Below are 22,636 nucleotides of genomic sequence, written 5' to 3' on the forward strand. Positions count from 1 at the left end.
TGAGTGAAATCACCCCGGCGACAGGGCGAGGCGGAGGAGCCTGGTCAGCGTCAGGATTAGGAGGCGCGACGGAGGCGGCGCCTTTCTCAGCGATTGTCCGGCGGCTCCGCGCTCGGCCTCTCGTCCTGGCTGCCTCCCCCCGCGCCGCGGCGCCGGATCCCGGGGTCCAACATGGCGGGAGGTTCGCGGGGCTAGTTGGGGCTTCCGCAGCGCCGGGAGTGGAACGAAAGCGGAGCTGGGTCCGTCCTCGCGCCGCCCCCTCTCCTCAGCCCTAGCCCACTCCCGCCGCCAGCATGAGCAACATCTACATCCAGGAGCCTCCGACCAACGGCAAGGTGAGCCCCCGCCCCGGGCGCGCCGGGGACGCGTGAGGTGGGATGGGGGCACGGGACCAGCGTGTGATGCTGGGAAAGGCGAAGGGAGCCAGGGGCGAGGGGAGCAGCTCCGCTGACCATCATCCGCACCCCCGTTATAAAAATGGTTCCCGCGCCCCTGTGCTACAGTTCTTGGCAGGTGCGAGTTACGTTAGCGAGCAAGAAGGTTTTCAACTGAATCTATATTAGCTCTTTTATTATACCATGGAGAGACAAAAGGTCACGTGGCGTCTATGACCCTAAAACAGCACCCAGGTACAAGTACCTGTCCCCACTCTGGACAGGTACTTGTACCTGGTTAGCGTAGAGTGGCCTCCGTCAGCATATAGCTCCTGTACCTGCAGGCTTGGCCGCTTGCTTCGGCGCTGCGCATACACCCCAGGAGCGTTCGGGTTGATGCAAAGTGCCTACACCGAGGATAGGTATCCCAGCCTGCAAACCGCTACCGTCTAGCTCAGGGGTTCTCAACATTTTTCTTTCTGAGCCCCTTCTCCCATGCTATAAAAACTACGACCTACTTGTGCCAAAACAATTGGTTTTCTGCATATAAAAGCTAGGGCCAGCGTTAGGGGGTAGCACACAGGTCAATTGCCTTGGGCCCCATGCCCTAGAAAACCTGCAAAGCTAAGTTGTTCAGGCTTCGGCTTCAGCCCCATGTGGTGGCTTTTCAGCTTTCTGCCCTGGGCCCCAGCGAGTCTAACGCTGGCCCTGCTTGGCAGACCCCCTGAAACCTGCTCAGGTCCCTGCAGCGGGACCTGGAGCCATGGTTGAGAACCACTATTCTAGTGCGATGCCTTTTGGGAAGTTTTCTCCTGTGGTGGGATAGAAATAGCTCACCCAGTGATCTCTGGAAGCTGAGTCAAGTTCCTAGCATGTAACTTAGAATAACAGAGTTAGAAGGGACCACAAGGGTCATCTAGTCTAACCCCTTGCCAAGAGGCAGGATTTGTTGTGGCTAAACCAGCCAAGGTAGATGGCTCTCCAGCCCCCTTTTGAAAATCTCTAGTGAAGGAGCTTCCAAAACCTCCTGAGGTAGTCTATTCTATTGTTCTACTGTTCTTATGGTTATGAAGTTTTATCTGAGATTTAATCTAATTTAAACTTTCTCCATCCCATAATGTAATCCCTATCCCATAATTTTTGTGCTATTTTTTTTTTTTTAAAAATCCCAAAAGCCTACATGGTACTTGTAGCTGCCTGCCATCTCTGACAGAAGCATGGAGCCTGCAGAGCTCTGCGCTATTGTCATGAACCTTGCAAATACAGAACGCATAATCCTCTGGTTATGAGTAGAGCTGCAGGAAGAACCGCAACAACAGGGGATATGGTGATTTATTTGAGGAACGACTGCTGAGGGACATAACAAAACACAGTTCAAGGTTATTGATGGATCACTGCGTCAGTGCTCATTTCTCAGGCCCAGATTGGTGGGATCACATCACAGAGCAGGTTTGGGACAACGAGCAGTAGCTGCACGACTTCCAGATGCAAAAGGTTGCCTTCTTGGATCTATGTGCCAACCTCGCTCCAGCTCTCCAGTGCAGGGACACCAGAATGAGAGCTTTGCTGGCAGCTGAGAAATGAGTGGCAATCCCAGTGTGGAACCTTGTGATGTCATATTGCTACCGGTCAGTGGGAAATCATTTTGGAGTTGGAAAATCTACAGCGGGGACTGTTGTCATGCAAGTATGTGGGGCCATTAATCGTATTCTGCTGCACAGGACTGTGACTCTCAGTTATACAGAGGACATAGTGCACGGATTTGCAGCAGTGGGGTTCCCCAGCTGTAATGGGTGATAAGCAGCACACACATCCCTATATTGGTACCGGCTCACCTTGCCATAGAGTATATCAATAGAAAAGACTACTTTTTTGTGGATTATGCAAGCTGATCACTAGGCAGGCTTCACTGATATCGATGTGGGTGGGGAGGGGGAAGTGCATGATGCTTGCATCTTTAAGAACCGGACTGTTCAGAAAGCTGCAAGCAGGGATATTCTTTCCTGACTATAAGGTTACCATTTGCAATATTAAAATGTCCATAGTGATTCTGGGGGACCCAGCCTATCCCTTGTTCCACTGCTCATGAAGCCATATGCCAACCACCTCAACAGCACTAACGAAAGGTTCAGCTATCAGCTCAACAGATACAGAATGACCATTGAATGTGCTTTTCGTAGATTGAAGAGATGCTGGCAGTATTTATCCACAAAATTGCATCTCAGTGAGGATAATATTCCAATGGTTATAGCTGCCTGTTGTGTCTTGCATAATATCTGCAAATGGGGAAAAGCTACCTCCGGGGTGGAGGACAGAGGTGGAGCAGCCAGACACAGGGGCTATTACAAGAGCTCAACTTAGAGCTGTGTGGTTGAGGGAGAGCTTGAAAGAGCATGTTAATGGCCAACTACAGTAATGTGCTGTACTGGAGTGTGCTCTGGCCCTGAAGTTTTAGGGGCTTTTAGGAATTCTATACAGCTAGTTATACATTTATAAATATTACACTGTCTTGTAGTGAACCTATGAATTATGAGGTGCTTGCTGTACATATATAATTATGTATTATTACACTGTGTTTCACTGAAACCTGTGATACAGTACAATTACAAGTAGTGTGTTTTGAGTACTGCTATATATTCTGCCTTATGTTTTGTGAACTAATAAAGATGTTTGTTTTAAAAAAATGTATTGTGTAGCAAAAACTGTGCCAAAATCCAATGCTGAAATTAAAAAAACTTCATGTTTTAACAGAAATTAAAGCATGAAACTTTAAAATTAGAAAGACAGAAAATATCCCTGTCCCTTTCATTACACAAATGAAACTCCTGGGGGAATTCTGTACTCCTGGGGGAATTCTGCAACAAAAAATTAAAAATTCTGCACCTAATATTTTAAAATTCTGCATATTTTATTTGTCAAAATAACATAAGCACACCAGTTTCAATTATTTTTGGTCATTTTTTTCAAAACACCTGTCAGCACGTATGTCTATAACAATACAGACAACAAAAAAGATTCAGGAAATGTTTTTTGACAAATAGATTCCTTATTAGGCATATTAATAAAGAACTCTGAGTAATAATTCATTTAAACTACAATACAGAACCGTATTTCCCACACCCCGCAGAAGCAGTGCAAAGGCTTGGGGGAGTCAGGGGTAATGGAGGAGTTGAGGGAGAGGAAGTAAATTGCTGAGAAGGAGCCTGGGTGTGAACTTGGAGGGTTGTTGGGTATGGGTGGGAAAACTATGAAACAGTGGGGTTTTTTTGCGGGGGGGGGGTAGTTAGGGAGCTTTCCCCCATGCAGACCCTCGCTGACCGCTAGCCTCTCCCGTTCAGTCAGACGCATCTGCCCCATCCCCATGTGTCCTGCACCCCCTCCCCTGTCCCCATGTATCTCTGTACCCCCACCCACCCACTCCCCTGTCCCTATGTGTCTGTGTCCCCACTCAGCCACCCTCTGTCCCTATACAGCTCTGCACCCCCCCCCCATCACCATGTGGCCTGCATCTACCTCCCCACTGTGATCCTGCACCTCCACTCCCATTCAGCTCCTGCCTCAGTCTGTCCTCCCCCACTAGCCCTAATGAGCCCCTGTCTGATCCTCCCAGCACCTCATGCTGTCTATCTTCCCATAGCCCCCGTCTCCTGACCTGGCCTGACAGACACTGTGAAGAAGGCAAGCTCTTTCTCTTCTGTAGCTGGCTGGGAGCTGCTGCTGTTCTTGTGCCACAGTTCCCTCTGGTGGGCAAAAGGTGGAACTGCAGAAACATTTTGGCAGAAGCTTTTTTCTGTGCAAAACATTTAAAATATGCACGGCTCATTAATTATGTATGCACGCAGTAGCACAGAATTCCCCCAGGAGTAATTTTGGCTACACATACACCAACTGTCTCTCTTTCAGGTCAGTGTATGTGAAGCTGTGGTTGTCCTTATTGTCTCCCCAGTGCTGAGTTGGTAGGAGTAGGGATGTGATCCATGATGCCACGTGGAATGTGGTGGGGGTGTAGAGAGCTGCTACACTAGTTCTCAGATGATTGCAAAGGGTGGTGAGTCCTTGATTGTTGGACCTGTAGATCAAGAGTCTACATCGTGTGTTTGCTGCTTGAGAAACCGCCCCCCCCAATATCCTGCTGCATCTCCCTTTCCTTTTCTTGCTGAGACTCATTGGCCTTCCTCCTGTCAGCTCTTTCCTTTGCCATATTGTCTGCCATATTTACCTTCCAGGCCCCTTGTTTGTGATCCGATGCAGAACTGGCTTGTAGGATCTCGCTGAACGTGTCTTTTCTAGTCCTCTTCTTTTTCCTCCTTATCATGATCAGGCATTCTGCAGGTGTGGAGGGGGTACCCCTCAAGGCTTCAATGGAAGCAGCCACAGGTAAAACAGATGTATCATTGGATTTACAGTCACAACAAAAATGAAAGGATAAGTCTCAAAACTCCCTTCCCTTATTCCCATAAAATTTTTTAATAAGTAATGCTTATTGATACTTTAGCTTTGGCGTGCACAGCACCACTCTCCAACCCCAGCCAGGGTGAGTATGGCTTGCCAGAGATGAAGGGAGGAGAATGAGGAGGGAATTAAGATTTTTGGTTGCATGAAGCAATAAAATGGTGGCCCTTATTTTCATAGGACAGTGGCACTGGGTACTGGCACTATTTTCAATAGGTGGTAGTGATTTTAACCGATATCTCCCTTCTGAGAGAGAACAAAGGCATAGAGAACATAGCCGCTGCTGGTGTCCTGAAGCTGCCCGGGCCTGTGTGTCACTAGCCAGTTGACTGCAGTGGTGCCTGCTGAAGTCATCGTGGAGTGGTATAGGAAAGTGTCCTACCATGGAAGAAGAAATAAGGCTTCTATCTCTTAAAAACCTTTGAGAGAGGATTGCAGAGCATCTCCATGAAAGTTTTATCGAGTTCTCTCAGGGGGGAGGGATAGCTCAGTGGTTTGAGCATTGGCCTGCTAAACCTAGGGTTGTGAGTTCAATCCTTGAGGGGGCCATTTAGGGATCGGGGCAAAAAACTGGAGATTGGTCCTGCTTTGAGCAGGGGGTTGTACTAGATGACCTCCTGAGGTTCCTTCCAACCCTGATATTCTATGAGAAGGATACACGGGACATGCCTATGTACTTCAACAGATTGCTCCGCATGCCCACCTCCTGCCTTACCTTACACGGGAATAAAAAGCAGATAACAAGGTCACATTTATTTGTTGTATTGCTCCCACTTGTCATGTGAACAAAACAATGAAAAGTTGATACCTGTGTCCTGTTTACTTGGGACTGGGCTGGACGCCATCTTTAAATTTAACATTGTAAGGAAAAATGCATGCGCACACTTACCTGAGGTTTCGTCCCCTTCATAAGGCTCATTCTGATGGGACTGACTAGGTTGTGGTAGAGTCTCAAACAGGTCCTGGCTTGTGGCATAGCTGGACACCCTTGCCATATGTCCTCTCCTTCTTTCTCCCCTGTTTACGGGAGGGGTCACTGTTGCAGACTGTTCCAAGGTATCCATGGTTTCCTGTGGAGTGCTGGTGGCGTCTCTGCCAAGAATGGCATGCAGCTTGTAAAAGTGATAGGTCTGTGGTGCAGAGGGTGAAAAATCAGGATGGGGGTGGGGAGTGATAGGCACCTATATAAGAAAAAGCCTCAAATGTTGGGACTGTCTCCATAAAATCGGGACAACTGGTTACCCTAGTGGCTGGCGTAGCACCAGATCAATTGTTGGCCTATGCGACCTTGTAGTATGCCTGCCTCAGTTCCTTCCCTTTCAAGCAGTACTTCTGCTAATCTCTATTTTATCCCTTCACCTGTGTCCCCTGTGCAGTCTTTTTGTAGATGTCCACGTTCCTTGCACAGCCTCTTCTCTCTATAGGCCCAGGAGATGCAAGGCCTCCTGTGTATTCCAGGTGGGAACACATTTAGTATGTGGAGCCAGCATGGTTGTCAGTTGGGCAGTTGCACACAACAAGGGAGAGCTGCTAGGTGTGCTCACCAAGGTGGGCAATCAGGCAAAGCCATTTAAAAAATAAAAGGGGGTGGCTTCCAGTCCTTGTGACTTCTGGGCAGTAGAGTTCACAATTGTGACTAGCGTGGTCACTGTTGCAGGGAATGGGGCATTGTGGGACAGTTGCTGGAGGACCGTTAGGGTTAGTGTATCTTGATGCAGTGTCAGATTCACTGTGTTAACCTGTGTAGGTCGACTGTGGCTCCAGGCCATTTGAGGAGATGGTTTTACTGCTTCACAGTTATAAGCTGCTTACATTGGCCAGAGGAAAAATATTGAGTGTAGGCACATGTACAAATAGGTTGACAAAAGGTAGATTACATCGACCTAACTTTATAGTGTAGACCGGGCCTAATTTTACTATACTCCTGGTAGTAAAGTTATGCAAATGCATAAGTGTTTGCAGGATCTGGGCTTAAATGGACAAGATAGACAAAGGCGGGAAAGGAAAGAAATACAGAGAGGTGAAGAAACTTGCCCAATGTCACACAGTGAGCCATTGGTAATAAAGTCTTACAAAAACTATTCTTTGACTTGTGTATCGGACAAACTGTAGGACAAATAGTCGACATCTAGTACATTAAAATAGCTGCCACTGAAAACCAGACCAACTTCCTAATTTTGTTCTTGCATTCCTAAAATTGGATGAAGAATTTTTTTACTTGTGATTGTATTATTTGATCAGAGACTTCACCTGTAAATGTTTAAGTGCAATAAGACTAAACAGTGTATTTTCATATATTTTATAGGTTTTACTGAAAACAACAGCTGGAGATATTGACATAGAGCTATGGTCAAAAGAAGCACCAAAAGCATGCCGAAATTTCATCCAGCTTTGTATGGAAGGTAATGATTGAGTTGGACAGTAGTTGTTGTTAATATTATTCAGTGTACAGTATTGGTGACTTCTTCCATTTTATGCTTTTTCATAAAACAGGAATCACAGGAATAGTACACTAATGTCCACGGGAATTGACATTAAGATATAGTTACCAGTGTGCAGGAAAACTAGAAGTGTTGAGAAATACGTTTTTCAAAGCTATAGAAAGAGACCTTAGACAAAGAATTTTAAAAAGCATTTTAAATATGTTTCTCAGATCCAATAGATGGAAGGTTATTACTGAACTACTATACATGAGAGACTTAAGAGGACTTACTTTGTGGGTATTTTGTAATGTGTAACTATGTTCTTCAGTAAACTCATGAAATGATAGCTAAGCGGTCCAAGGAAGTCTCTTGAAAAATTACTTTGTGCATCACTCTCCTTTCCCTGCTTATGACTTCCTGTTTTCTTTCAAAAACATCTGGGGATTTTTAATATTTCATTGTGCTGCCATTTCAGAGTAGTGGGAGCTCTGTAATCCAGATCAAAGAAATGGGGTTTGGGGATTAAACGATCTGCCTTGGGAAAACCACACCATGGGAGGATGAAGGAGCTTGTAGCTATACAGTATTTCCAGCTGGTGCCACTAGCTCTTTTATGTATCCTTTAGGGGTAAGGTACCTCAAGACCCCTTCTGATGTGTACCATTTCTTGTAGATATCCTCTGTACAGGAGATTTTCACTCCTGTCTTGTGCCTCCGGCATAAATCAAACCCATCATTTCTTGTACCGCTAGAACATATCTGTTTGAAAGGCATTCAGTCCTGGTATAAAGACTTCAAGTGATGGAGTCCCTTGATAAGTTGTTCCAATGATCAGTTACCCTAAATATTTTTTTTAGTCTGAATTTGTCTAGTTTCCACTTCCAGCCATTGGATCTCATTATGCCATTGTCTGTCTGCTTTCTACTGTTGGAAATCTTCTTCCCTTGTAGGTACTTATAGATGATGATCAAGTCACCTCTCAGTCTTCTCTTGGGTAATCTGAATAGATTGAGCTTCTTACCTTTTTATCTGTAAGGCAAATTTTTCAGACTTCAAATCATTCTTGTAGCTGTTTTCTGAGCTCTTTCCAATTTGTCAATATTGTTTTTGAAACATAGACACCAGAACTGAACTCAGTACTCTAGTAATAATCTCACTAATGCCATATGCAGAGGTAACACCAACTCCTACTTGATAATCCCCTGTTTATATATACAAAGATTGCTTTAACCCTCTTAATAGTTGCATTGCAGTGGGAGCTCATGATTGTTTGGTTATCCACCATGAGCTTGAAGTCCTTTTCAGTCACTGTTTTCTGGATACAGTCCATCCCCCGGATGGAGGACTGTATTCAGAGGCCTAAGCCATGCACCAAGGAGATGCCAGTCCCTCATGAAACCATGCCCAGATGAGACTATTATAGCAGTGAATTCCACATTTGTTGATGCTCCAAGCACTAAAAAGAGCACTGTGCTCCGTGAGTTAAGGCAGTGACCCATGAAAAAGGTAATGTCTTCGTGCTTTAGAGATTGACATTGTCTTTTTCATGGGTCTCTGCCTTAGCTCAAGGAGCACAGTGCTTTAATTTGTCATGATTAACACTATCTTTATCCTCCTAGTCAGCAACCCAGAAGTTATTTTTGATTCCCTCACCCCCATATTTATGCTTTGTCCAAATCCTGCCACTTCTTCCTCCCTGGCTTCCTGTCTGAGCCTTCAACACTGTCTAGACATCAAAAGCTCTTGTCCAAGTCTGGATCACCTCCCATCTTGATTTACTCCCAGGCATCTCCTTATCTTCCTGGCTTCACTCCCTTCCTATGATATATATGTTGTCGTCCCCAGTGAAACCCTCCATACACTTGCCTTTCTCCAGGCATCAAGTTCAAGTTTCTTGTCAATTTCTTCATGGGCCTAAATAAATCTGTTCCTCCTTAGTTATCCACTCATCTCATTGTGTTGCTCCAATGGGCTTTGCTAATAATGCCTGCTATGGATACTCATTTATCCTACAAATGCCTCCAGGTGTTACAGATGGAATGCCTTCCTTGAAATCATCTGAAAGGCAAATACAATTCTCCTTTTAAGACCCACCACTGCTGTGATGCTTACAAGAAAATAAGTAATTATTGACATTTAGATTAATAGTTTTTAAGGCCATGGGGACCATTATGACTATCTAATTTGACTTCTTCATTAACACAAGAGAAGGAACCTCACCTAGTGATTTCTGCATCAGGTCCATAACTTCTGTTATGCATATCTTTTAAACTGACAACCAATCTGTATATAAGAATATTTAGGTTTAGGGGCAGATGAGGATAGTTTTGTGTTTTTAATTTTTGGGAAAAAACCCTACCCACCTTCTAGCCTATGTTGCTGCATCATTTTATTAGGTTTTTCATCTTCCTTCCCCCTTCTCTCCCTGGCCCTTCTATTGGTTGTTTGTTAGTTTTGAATTTATCTCTTTAAGGCAACAGCTGTCTTCCTATTTGTTTGTTCAGCACCTTGAACACTGCCAAAATATAAATAGTGAGAGGGACTTCTCAAGAAACATAAATTGGCCAAATGCTATGAAGTAACAATTTTACACTGATAATTAATTTTGAATATCTGATTTATGGCACCCAGTTTACAACACTATCCTAAACACACAGAGTGCTGGAATAGTGTATAACTATGTCATAATGACGAGGCTTGCTAGGAAGGGAGCAAAAGTTCACATTTTATATGAGTTTATTAGAGAAAGAGTAAAGTTTGTTTTCAGTAGTCAGAATAACAACATTACTAATATGGTGAAAAAATGTTTGAAATATATGAAGACTTCTTGAACTTGGCTTATTTTAAATGGAAATATCTCTGTCTACAGTATAAAATTTGTAAGTCCTCCATTGTCTTAAAACATCATGTTTTTTTAATTGACCTGCTATATATGTCAAGCAGAGTTAAATTTTCACCTCCCAGAAGCTGTTTTGATTTCCCTATAATAAAACCAAGAAGCACAATAGACTCAGTATTTCGGAGTCTGATTGGAGCACCATATAAGGTGAAACTGATGAATACTTGTCAGTGTTGGTGTGTAGCCAATACCATTGTTTGGCCATACTAAATTATAGATGTATATGAAAAGCTTTGGTCATAGAGAGAGAAGAAAAGAATGAAAGAAGGAAAAACCTTCCATGCTCAAAGTGTGAGAGTAGAACCCTGTTCTGTCAATTTAAGAACTTTTATACTCTAACAGCTTATCTATCACGGAACGGTGGCCGTTAATTTAGCAATATTGGCAACATGCCTTCTCATGTTCTTGGTTTATTTTTTTAACCCAGCTGACTTTATTTCCAGTCACTTACGTGATAGTGGTGTTATACTTAATTTCTTGAACACTTGATAACTGACAATAGGAAATTATTGGCACGGAAAAACCCAGCATTGTGACAAATAATGTGAAGTATGCAGTTTATTTTTTCTCACATTTATTGATATAGCTTGTATGTAGTTTTTAGCTCCATTAATTCACATAAACTAATCTTCAGGTTAGGAAATTAAGAGTTACCCCACAACTTTGATTGTGTGGTGGTTGGTGGAAATATAGTGCTAGAATATTCCTACTAAGTGAAGCTCCTGATGATTATATTAGAGCAGAAGTCTAAAAAATAAGGAGATACTATAGAATAAACACAGACACATTGGACTTAATTCTCCTTTTATGCTGATCTTCGTCAGTAATAACTCAAAGTTCTTGGTAAAAGGAGTATACAGGACAGGAGAACCAGGTCTATTAAGACTATCTGGGAGATGACTTCTTTTATTTCCAGCATGTATCTATTAATATTATCCTTTCAGTGACATACAACGCCTTCAAGTGTACAGCAACACAGAAAACTGTTCTGTATTGTAGATTAGTGTGTTTAATTTTGACACCATTGTCTTGAAAATTTTAAGATGTTTACCTGATCACACATTTTATGGTACTTCCCAGTTCATATAAATGGGATACTTTATCATTGAAAATTGAAACAGAAGTTGAAAATCAACAAAATACCAGTCTTTGAGTCAAAACTCAAGTTCTAACTTCTGTACACATAATAATATCTAGCCCCAGATCTCAAAGCACTTCATAAATGTGATCAATATCACTATTATCAGATGGGAGAAACTGAGACACAGGGCAGCAAAGTGATTTACTCAGCAGGCTAGTTGTAGAGCCAGGAATAGGTTCCCTGAGTCCCACTCTAGTGTTTCAGAGTAGCAGCCGTGTTAGTCCGCAAAAAGAAAAGGAGGACTTGTGGTACATTAGAGACTAACAAATTTATTTGAGCATAAGCTTTTGTGAGCTACAGCTCACTTCATCGGATGCATTCAGTGGAAAATACAGTGGGGAGATTTATATACACAGAGAACATGAAACAATGGGTGTTACCATACATACTGTAACGAGAGTGATCAGGTAAGGTGAGCTATTACCAGCAAGAGAGCGCGGGGGGGTGGAAAAACCTTTTGTAGTGATAACCAAGGTGGGTCATTTCCAGCAGTTGACAAGAACGTCTGAGGAACAGCGTGGGGGGAGGAGGGGAGGAATAAACATGGGGAAATAGTTTTACTTTGCGTAATGACCCATCCACTCCCAGTCTTTATTCAAGCCTAAGTTTATTGTATCTAGTTTGCAAATTAATTCCAATTCAGCAGTCTCTCTTTGGAGTCTGTTTTTGAAGTTTTTTTGTTGAAGAATTGCCACTCTTAGGTCTGTATTCGAGTGACCAGAGAGATACAAGTGTTCTCCAACTAGTTTTTGAATGTTATAATTCTTGATGTCTGATTTGTGTCCATTGATTCTTTTACGTAGAGACTGTCCAGTTTGGCCAATATACATGGCAGAGGGGCACGGCTGGCACATGATGGCATATATCACATTGGTAGATGTGCAGGTGAATGAGTCTCTGATATTGTGGCTGATGTGATTAGACCTTATGATGGTGTCCCCTGAATAGATATGTGAACACAGTTGGCAATGGGCTTTGTTGCAAGGATAGGTTCCTGGGTTAGTGGTTCTGTTGTGTGGTGTGTGGTTGCTGGTGAGTATTTGCTTCAGGTTGGGGGGCTGTCTGTAAGCAAGGACTGGCCTGTCTCTCAAGATCTGTGAGAATGATGGGTCGTCCTTCAGGATAGGTTGCAGATCCTTGATGATGCGCTGGAGAGGTTTTAGTTGGAGGCTGAAGGTGATGGCTAGTGGCGTTCTGTTATTCCTTTGTTGGGCCTGTCCTGTAGTAGGTAACTTCTGGGTACTCTTCTGGCTCTCTCAATCTGTGTATTCACTTCAGCAGGTGGGTATTGTAGTTTTAAGAACGCTAGATAGAGATCTTGCAGGTGTTTGTCTCTGTCTGAGGGGTTGGAGCAAATGCGGTTGTATCGTAGAGCTTGGCTGTAGACAATGGATCGTGTGGTGTGGTCTGGATGGAAGCTGGAGGCATGTAGGTAAGTATAGCGGTCAGTAGGTTTTCGGTATAGGGTGGTGTTTATGTGCCCATTGCTTATTAGCACCATAGTGTCCAGGAAGTGGATCTCTTGTGTGGACTGGTCCAGGCTGAGGTTGATGGTGGGATGGAAATTGTTGAAGTCATGGTGGAATTCCTCAAGGGCTTCTTTTCCATGGGTCCAGATGATGATGATGTCATCAGTGTAGCGCAAGTAGAGTAGGGGCATTAGGGGATGAGAGCTGAGGAAGCGTTGTTCTAAGTCCGCCATAAAAATGTTGTCATACTGTGGGACCATGCGGGTACCCATAGCAGTGCCGCTGATTTGAAGGTATACATTGTCCCCAAATGTAAAATAGTTATGGGTAAGGACAAAGTCACAAAGTTCAGCCACCAGGTTTGCCGTGACATTATCGGAGATACTGTTCCTGACGGCTTGTAGTCCATCTTTGTGTGGAATGTTGGTGTAGAGGGCTTCTACATTCATAGTGGCCAGGATGGTGTTTTCAGGAAGATCACCGATGGATTGTAGTTTCCTCAGGAAGTCAATGGTGTCTTGAAGATAGCTGGGAGTGCTGGTAGCGTAGGGCCTGAGGAGGGAGTCTACATAGCGAGACAATCCTGCTGTCAGGGTGCCAATGCCTGAGATGATGGGGCGTCCAGGATTTCCAGGTGGTCACATTGCTTACACTATAGATATTTTTAAATAATTCTAAAAGTACACTTATAGTAAATATTCTTTTTCTTTGCAGGTTATTATGACAACACAATATTTCACAGAGTTGTGCCTGATTTTATAGTGCAAGGGGGAGATCCCACTGGTACTGGGTCAGGTGGAGAGTCAATCTACGGGCTCCCCTTCAAGGTAGGTATCTGTATAGTTCGTTTTTAATTACTGTATAGAATATCAGGGTTGGAAGGGACCCCAGAAGGTCATCTAGTCCAACCCCCTGCTCGAAGCAGGACCAATTCCCAGTTAAATCATCCCAGCCAGGGCTTTGTCAAGCCTGACCTTAAAAACCTCTAAGGAAGGAGATTCTACCACCTCCCTAGGTAACGCATTCCAGTGTTTCACCACCCTCTTAGTGAAAAAGTTTTTCCTAATATCCAATCTAAACCTCCCCCATTGCAACTTGAGACCATTACTCCTCGTTCTGTCATCTGCTACCATTGAGAACAGTCTAGAGCCATCCTCTTTGGAACCCCCTTTCAGGTAGTTGAAAGCAGCTATCAAATCCCCCCTCATTCTTCTCTTCTGCAGACTAAACAATCCCAGCTCCCTCAGCCTCTCTTCATAAGTCATGTGCTCTAGACCCCTAATCATTTTTGTTGCCCTTCGCTGGACTCTCTCCAATTTATCCACATCCTTCTTGTAGTGTGGGGCCCAAAACTGGACACAGTACTCCAGATGAGGCCTCACCAGTGTCGAATAGAGGGGAACGATCACGTCCCTCGATCTGCTCGCTATGCCCCTACTTATACATCCCAAAATGCCATTGGCCTTCTTGGCAACAAGGGCACACTGTTGACTCATATCCAGTTTCTCGTCCACTGTCACCCCTAGGTCCTTTTCTGCAGAACTGCTGCCTAGCCATTCGGTCCCTAGTCTGTAGCGGTGCATTGGATTCTTCCATCCTAAGTGCAGGACCCTGCACTTATCCTTATTGAACCTCATCAGATTTCTTTTGGCCCAATCCTCCAATTTGTCTAGGTCCTTCTGTATCCTATCCCTCCCCTCCAGCGTATCTACCACTCCTCCCAGTTTAATATCATCCGCAAATTTGCTGAGAGTGCAATCCACACCATCCTCCAGATCATTTATGAAGATATTGAACAAAACCGGCCCCAGGACCGACCCCTGGGGCACACCACTTGACACCGGCTGCCAACTAGACATGGAGCCATTGATCACTACCCGTTGAGCCCGACAATCTAGCCAGCTTTCTACCCACCTTATAGTGCATTCATCCAGCCCATACTTCCTTAACTTGCTGACAAGAATACTGTGGGAGACCGTGTCAAAAGCTTTGCTAAAGTCAAGAAACAATACATCCACTGCTTTCCCTTCATCCACAGAACCAGTAATCTCATCATAAAAGGCGATTAGATTAGTCAGGCATGACCTTCCCTTGGTGAACCCATGCTGACTGTTCCTGATCACTTTCCTCTCATGTAAGTGCTTCAGGATTGATTCTTTGAGGACCTGCTCCATGATTTTTCCAGGGACTGAGGTGAGGCTGACTGGCCTGTAGTTCCCAGGATCCTCCTTCTTCCCTTTTTTAAAGATTGGCAGTACATTAGCCTTTTTCCAGTCATCCGGGACTTCCCCCGTTCGCCACGAGTTTTCAAAGATAATGGCCAAGGGCTCTGCAATCACAGCCGCCAATTCCTTCAGCACTCTCGGATGTAACTCGTCCGGCCCCATGGACTTGTGCACGTCCAGCTTTTCTAAATAGTCCCTAACCACCTCTATCTCCACAGAGGGCTGGCCATCTCTTCCCCATTCTGTGATGCCCAGCGCAGCAGTCTGGGAGCTGACCTTGTTAGTGAAAACAGAGGCAAAAAAAGCATTGAGTACATTAGCTTTTTCCACATCCTCTGTCACTAGGTATATTCATTTGCAAGTGATTTTACGAATAGCAGAGATTGCTAAAACAAAGCTCACACAAGAAATTAATGTTTTCTCATGTACAGTGATTGCTTGCACATCTTGTGTTTCCATTTTTGCATGTGCATTTTTTCATGCACAGTTCCAAAATCTGTCTGTATTGTACCCAGGGTACTAATATAATGTGTTAGCCTATTAACAAAAATTGCATGAGGAAAAGTGAAAATAAGGTACAGTAAGAGAGTATGAAGAAAAGTGGAATCAAAAGGGTGAAATGAGTGTAAAAATTATCAGTTATTTAAATGTAAAAACATCACTGAAGTGATTCCAATGTTTTTCCTACTAGATATTCAATAGAGCAAAAGGAGATCAGAAAGCATCAGGTATACTTGTGTGGAATATTACAATAAAAGGAGAGTCAATAGCTTTCAGATATCTTCATCTTCTCTTGCCCAGATTGCAATTACTGAATAATGCTTTCCAACACTCGTTGTGCTAGTATTCTAGCAGCAGCAAATATTCAAAAGTATGGACAAATATTTGCATGTGCCAAACTTAGATACAGAAATACTCTTATACTTGTGCAAGTTTAGATCTGATGAGCATCCATGCACAGCCCTGTCTTAAACATATGTTCACTGGGGTGTTTGCACACACAAGTTAGAAATCATAGGAATGTAGGCTTGGAAGGTCTTCTAGTCCATTGCCCCCACACTGAGGCTAGACCAAGTTGGGCATGTGTAACTCTTCAGTGTAGTTTAGAGTATTTTTAAAATTTTACACCCAGTCTCTTAATATTTATATTCTTCATACGTGAGAAGGTACCTTTAAAAACAGACTTCCCCTTTGTACGTGTTCTTCTGTTTGTCTCTCACTTAAGTATTGCATTGAAACAGAGAGTGAACTAGATATGAGAGAGAGGTTTTGTTCTATGATTTTGTGATCTGTTAGACAACACTGAAGTGGTTAATGCTATATGTTCAATTATTTTATCACAGGGAATGTTTATAGGCAAGGCCCTGTATACTATGTGTAAACCTGCATTGCTCTTTTCAACCCAGTCTTCTGGTTCTTTTCTAACCTCAGGCTTCAAAGGAGACAGTTTCTCTTTTGGATTTCATGAACAAATAGATTTATACTACTAAACAGGGAACACATATGATCGGTCGGCCAGACCATTTTTTTTTTCAAGTTAACATTAGCATGCAACTTTTGTTAATTTTTTGCATGCTAACTCTGCATACAGTATTTTTTGGAAATGATTCAGTTGCATAAAATGAGTTTCAAGCTTTGCGTCCAACAAGGGCTACCATATGGAATCAGGGCTGAGCAGGATATTGTTACTGAGGTGCCTCTGTGGTAGTTCTGTCCAATAGTGTGGCTGCATTGTTGATCTCCAGGTGGTAGTGATTTCTTTCCATTCTGGTCTGTGATGGGGTTTACAGACCCCACATAAAGGCTAAGGAAGTGAGGGACCAGTCCTGGCCAAGAGGACCCTGCCCCTCTGCAGCTGCAGAGCATGCTCCAGATAGAGAACCTACTTAAAAGGGGACTCTGACAGTCAAGCAGCTGTGGAGGGAGATTGAAAGCAAGGCTGTCTGGAGGCAGGAAGCCAGTTTGCAGCCTCTGGGACAGAGTGGTCCAAAGGAGAAAGGTCTGGACTGTGGGTAAGACCCAAATGGGAAGCCAGGGGCTTGACCCTTTTCCCTCCCCTGCTCCCTGAGAAGGGAGAATAACTGGACATTGAGAAGTGAGCTAGGAAGTACCCATTTGACTATTTAGGTTGTTGAGGCTGATTGGAAACACTTTGCTAGGGAGGGGCAGAGTGTGTTACCATGTCCCAAACTGAAGAGTGGGAAGGTAGGAAGTAGCCCAGGGGAAGCTGGTCTGGTGTATCGGCAAGAGGGGTCTTAGACATCCTTGCACCTTCCCCTTTGGGCCCAGGACTAGACCTGGTTGAGAGGGAGAGCCCGGATCCCCTGCCTTCCCCTCCTCCTATATGGCTGAGAAAACCCAGGGAGAACTGGGCAACGCTGGATTGTAACTCAGATGCCAGGCTCGCGGGCTGCCCAGCAAGGCCATCCCAGGACTTTGGGGACTTTTGAGCCACGGCTTCCCAGTCCACAAGTGAAGCCCTCTATATGATCATGCAAACAGAAGAAAAATAGCCCCTTTCCAGGGTTCCTATGCTTCTGCCACCCCGCGTAGTTGGACGCAGATCCATTCCTGTCACCCAGTTCAGCCTTATAAGACTTGGTCACAAAAAACAGCAGCTTCATACCCCTGCCCTAACCTTGGTCTTAGAGTGCATCTGTAAAGTTAACAGGAGCCCACTTAAATCATGATCATGCACTGAGTCATGTGTGGGTGGGCCCCTAGCTTGTGCAGAGCCCGTGTTGAAATGTGAGAGGGGGAGGAGTGGTCTCATTTTCCTTCTACCAGGATTGTTTATTTGAGTCTAATATTTCATTCTCTCTCTAATTTTGAGGACCCAAGATGATTTCTCTCACAAGAAATGACCTGAGAAGGAGTTGTCATGGAAGGCTTTAAATATAGGGTTTTCTTCCTTCAGACTATTCTTAATATTGGGGAAGTTTGCCTGCTTGTGTGTGCTTAGTTTTTCTTTTTGTCCTGATAGTTCTGTGTGCACTTACGTAAATCACAAGCACCTATTTTTGCATCATCTTTACATTTTCTGGGCTCTTTGTGTATAGTCGGGGCCTCCCTGTTTCTGTAAAGTTAGTACTTCCCATAATGGAATATCGATTGGCTGTGTACTGTACTATTGCTAACCTGTTGGGCTGGCTAAAAGAACAAGGAGACACAGTTGGAAGAAGTGGGGGCATGGAGAGGAAATTGTATATGATCTTGTATTTGAAGATTATCATCATGTGTATGCATTGGAGGGAGGATTAATTTTGCATGGGCAACTTTTAATTTCCGCAAAAAGAAAAGGAGTACATGTGGCACCTTAGAAACTAACCAATTTATTTGAGCATAAGCTTTTGTGAGCTACAGCTCATTTCATCGGATGCTGAGCTGTAGCTCACGAAAGCTTATGCTCAAATAAATTTGTTAGTCTCTAAGGTGCCACAAGTACTCCTTTTCTTTTTGCAGATACAGACTACAACGGCTGCTACTCTGAAACCTTTTAATTTCCTGTCTTTACATAAATGCTGATTCTGCCTCCTTTACTCATTCAGAGTAGTACCTTGCCTTGGAAGTATTGTGTCTTGCCCAGCAAATAAGAAGTGGGCCCATAATAAGGATGAAATACTGGTGCTATTAAAATCTGTTGGAGAGCTCCCATTGATTTGAATGGAAACTGGATTTGTTCTGAAATACAACATTTTGTTAGGTTAAATATATGATAGTTTTGATGTCACAAGAAAAATGCAGGTTTTAGTCTTTTTTTTTTTTTTTCCTTAATAGAGATTATGTTTAGATACTAGGTTTCTTTTTTTTTTTCAAATCACATCTATATTATTGCTTTGAAGTTGACAAATATTTTTCCATTTCTTAGCCTGATTAACAAGAAGCTCTTAAGCTTGCACTTTTTTAAAAAAAAATCATGTATTTGTTTGCATTGTTAATCTGGGAGTAGTTTTTGATGTTTTGGTAGAACATTGTAAAATTTTTCAAACACAAGAAATTCTGGCTTATGTATGTTAGGGTGGTTGTTTACTGGTTAAACAAGTGCAAAATTAAAATTGCATACTAAACAATCTTCCTTTTTATTTTGAAGGATGAATTCCACTCACGATTGCGTTTTAATCGAAGAGGACTGGTTGCTATGGCAAATGCTGGAGCTCATGATAATGGCAGTCAGTTTTTCTTTACACTGGGCCGTGCAGATGAACTTAACAACAAGCACACCATTTTTGGAAAGGTTTGCTATAGAGTTATGACTTGAATCATGGTTTTGACAGATGCAATTACATGTACTTCTAATTCAGAGAATGTTTTCTTATTATCTTCACACAGCTCAAATGCATTTTGCTACTTTCAAAGTTATTTTAGTATTTAAGAACATCTCAGTTTTTGTCTGTCTTCCATACCTGACCTTGATCTCAATTGGTAGTTTTCCTTAGTAGTTAATTTTCCGTTGGTTTTCTACTAAATTGAACCTTTACAATACATTTTTTCAGAGTAATCTAATAAAATTAAAAGTACCCCGATTGTTGCATATAGACTGTTTTTTCTACTGTTTATAAAATGTTAATTTAGAAATGCAATTCTAATATCATTATTCAAGAACAACCCAAGCAAATGAAAGCAATAAAATGATGATGGTTTCAAGGAAATGTGGAAACTGTCAAGTAGGTTAGCTCTGTATTCTACAGAATTTTTTGTTAGTTTTATTTTCAATTCAGAGCTCCCTTCACCAACTTTTGTGGCACCTGAATAGTTCTTTAACGCAGAATCGGGTTGCTAAAGACCAGAGTCTTGTTGCATTTAAAATATTTGTAGCCATAGGTAATGTAATGTAAATATTCCTCTTTCATATATTCAAAATTATTTACATAACAATTCCCTTAAATTTTGCAGAATAATTAACAAGCAGTCTGAAAATTGATAGGCTCTGAAATAACTAACTTTAAAAAACTTTTGTGAATTTGTTAGATCACTGGAGATACCATATACAATATGTTACGACTGACTGAAGTAGAAATTGATAAAGAAGAAAGACCACTCAATCCACACAAAATAAAAAGTAGTGAGGTATGTGTGCGGTTAATTCAAATATTCTACTTTTTCTTTGTCTTCAAACAATTCTGTTCTAGTAGGATGTACTGGCATTAATTTATCTGAGTGGGTTATGTATTATTGTTGAAAAAATAATTTTCAAAATAGTGAATTTTTATAAAAAACGTCTTTTTTTTAAAGATGTAAGTATTCTAAATTACAGCAAAATGCTTATTAAATATTTCTATAAAATATTTAACTTTTTTCCTTAGGTTTTGTTTAATCCTTTTGATGACATCATTCCAAGAACAAATAAAAAGCTGAAAAAGGACAAACCAGGGGAAGAAGTAAAAAAGTCAAAATCCAAAGGCACAAAGTAATTATACCTCATAAGTGGGCCTTTCTTTAATTTTTTACAGCTCTAATTATAAAATTATTTCAGTCTTGTTCTATGATATGCTAATGCCCTTGTATAGTACCTTGTAAAATAAATGTGGTACCTGATTTTTTTTCCAAGATGGGAGGGCATAAAAACTGTTTTCATAGTTTAAGCAATTTGTCCCTTTTCCTTTATTTCTTAATGCTGAATATTATAGTTGGTAAAAAGATTGTTTACATACAGTTGCAGGTATAAGATTTCAGCATTATATGTGCCAAATTACAATTTAAAAAAACTGTTTAAAGAACAGTAAGGTTGCAAAGTAAAGCAGTCATAAATTAAGAAATGCCAGAATAAAGGGTGCATGTGCAACCTTAATATGTGCCCTTTGTATGTGTGGATCGTTATACAGTCTCTGATTTCATGATTATATACTACTTTGTCCAAGGCACCGTCACCTCATTCTGTGCATCGGACTGATGGTGTTCTCAGAATGAATCAATACTCTTGTGATTGACAAAGTTTTCTGTAGGACTCCTTATTTGGTGCAGGAATTGGAAAGTATATAGTTAATAAGGCAAGGGATTGCAAGAAAAATGGTCTTATGGTCAAGGAAATAGAATTCCATTCTGGAGAACTGGATTTTATCCCTGCTCTGCCACAGACTTCCTTTGTGATGTTGGGAAAGTCATTTAAACTAAAATATTCACAATTGGCCACTAATTATGTGTTTCTTCTTTTCTGGATGTCAAGTGGGAGACATTTGGTGTCAAATTTACAGAAGTGTAGAGTGCTCACAACTTCAACTGAAGTCTGGGAGATGTGTTTTGAATGTATAAAGTGCTATAAAAATGCTAGGTACTCTGGAAAGATCAGTCCTTCAGTGTCTCAAGTTTAGCACCCAAAATTAGTGGACATTTTTTGACAGTTTTAGCCTTAATATCTTTGTGCCTTGGTTCCTCAACTGTAAAATGGGCTAATACCATCACCTAATCTCACAGAGTTGTTGTATGGATAAATTCATTAATATTGTGAAGCACTAAGATACTACAGGTTTCAGAGTAACAGCCGTGTTAGTCTGTATTCGCAAAAAGAAAAGGAGTACTTGTGGCACCTTAGAGACTAACCAATTTATTTGAGCATGAGCTTTCGTGAGCTACAGCTCACTTCATCGGATGCATACTGTGGAAACTGCAGAAGACATTATATACACAGAGACCATGAAACAATACCTCCTCCCACCCCACTCTCCTGCTGGTAATAGCTTATCTAAAGTGATCATCAAGTTGGGCCATTTCCAGCACAAATCCAGGTTTTCTCACTCCCCCACCCCCATACACACACACACTCACTCTCCTGCTGGTAATAGCTCATCCAAAGTGACCACTCTCCCTACAATGTGCATGATAATCAAGGTGGGCCATTCTGCAGTTTCCACAGTATGCATCCGATGAAGTGAGCTGTAGCTCACGAAAGCTCATGCTCAAATAAATTGGTTAGTCTCTAAGGTGCCACAAGTACTCCTTTTCTTTTTAAGATACTACAGTGAGAGTCCCATAGTAACATCGAAGAGAAAATTAATAGTTTTGTATTCAGTGCAGGGTTTGGATGGTGGGTATTAAAAAGGTTTGTGGCCACGTATTTTGAATGAGGAGCATAAAAAGAAACATTGAATAACTAGCTAGCCCCTCAATAAATGAGGTAGGGGTCTTAGGGAAAAAAAGCATGTGATTATGTAATTAAAAATTGTATGATTATATATATACATAAGGGGGCAAATTAAGTTTGCATGGGCAACTTTAATTCTGGTATTTTCTAACTTATGAGTGCTTTGCAACCTTAACAATCCTGTAACAAGTTTTTTTTTAGTAAATTCCTCATTTGTTTGTTTTTTAAAAAAGACACCAACATGAAAAACCAAATTCTGTCATGTGGAACTATTATGTATATTGGGTCATCAGCAAGATTCAGTTAGATCCCAGCACAAATCCCTATCACCTGAGTAACTCGTGGTAGTAGATGCCTGTTATCCTCTGTGTGGATCACGTGCGCACACACAATTTGACATTGAGTTTCACATCTATTTGCAGACAGAGAAATGTAGAAGTTCAGGACTCTTGGTTTGGATTCAGTTCTAGGTTCTGGAGGGGAGTGTGGTGTAGTGGTGTTAGATTCCTTTTGCTGTTGTCAGTGGCCTGTCTCTGTCCTCCTATCCAGTGTTCTGATCCCAGCACCTGCTTGCC

At 42.2% G+C, this 22,636-nt stretch overlaps 1 protein-coding gene across 2 annotated transcripts in view; it reads left to right on the forward strand.

Annotated features, from left to right (window-relative positions):
• The first annotated feature begins 143 nt into the window (after positions 1–143).
• CWC27 (CWC27 spliceosome associated cyclophilin) overlaps positions 144–22,636 on the forward strand; it is a 208,674-nt gene continuing 186,181 nt past the window's right edge. For both annotated transcript variants that reach the window (XM_074952620.1, XM_074952621.1), the window contains exons 1-6: positions 144–335; positions 7,132–7,228; positions 13,473–13,585; positions 19,074–19,217; positions 19,952–20,050; positions 20,287–20,390. In XM_074952620.1, the coding sequence (XP_074808721.1) occupies positions 294–335; positions 7,132–7,228; positions 13,473–13,585; positions 19,074–19,217; positions 19,952–20,050; positions 20,287–20,390 (599 nt within the window). In that variant the 5' untranslated portion in view covers positions 144–293. The remainder of the gene's footprint in view (positions 336–7,131; positions 7,229–13,472; positions 13,586–19,073; positions 19,218–19,951; positions 20,051–20,286; positions 20,391–22,636) is intronic.

The sequence above is a fragment of the Natator depressus genome, chromosome 5 (assembly GCF_965152275.1).
Source record: "Natator depressus isolate rNatDep1 chromosome 5, rNatDep2.hap1, whole genome shotgun sequence".
NCBI lineage: Eukaryota > Metazoa > Chordata > Testudines > Cheloniidae > Natator > Natator depressus.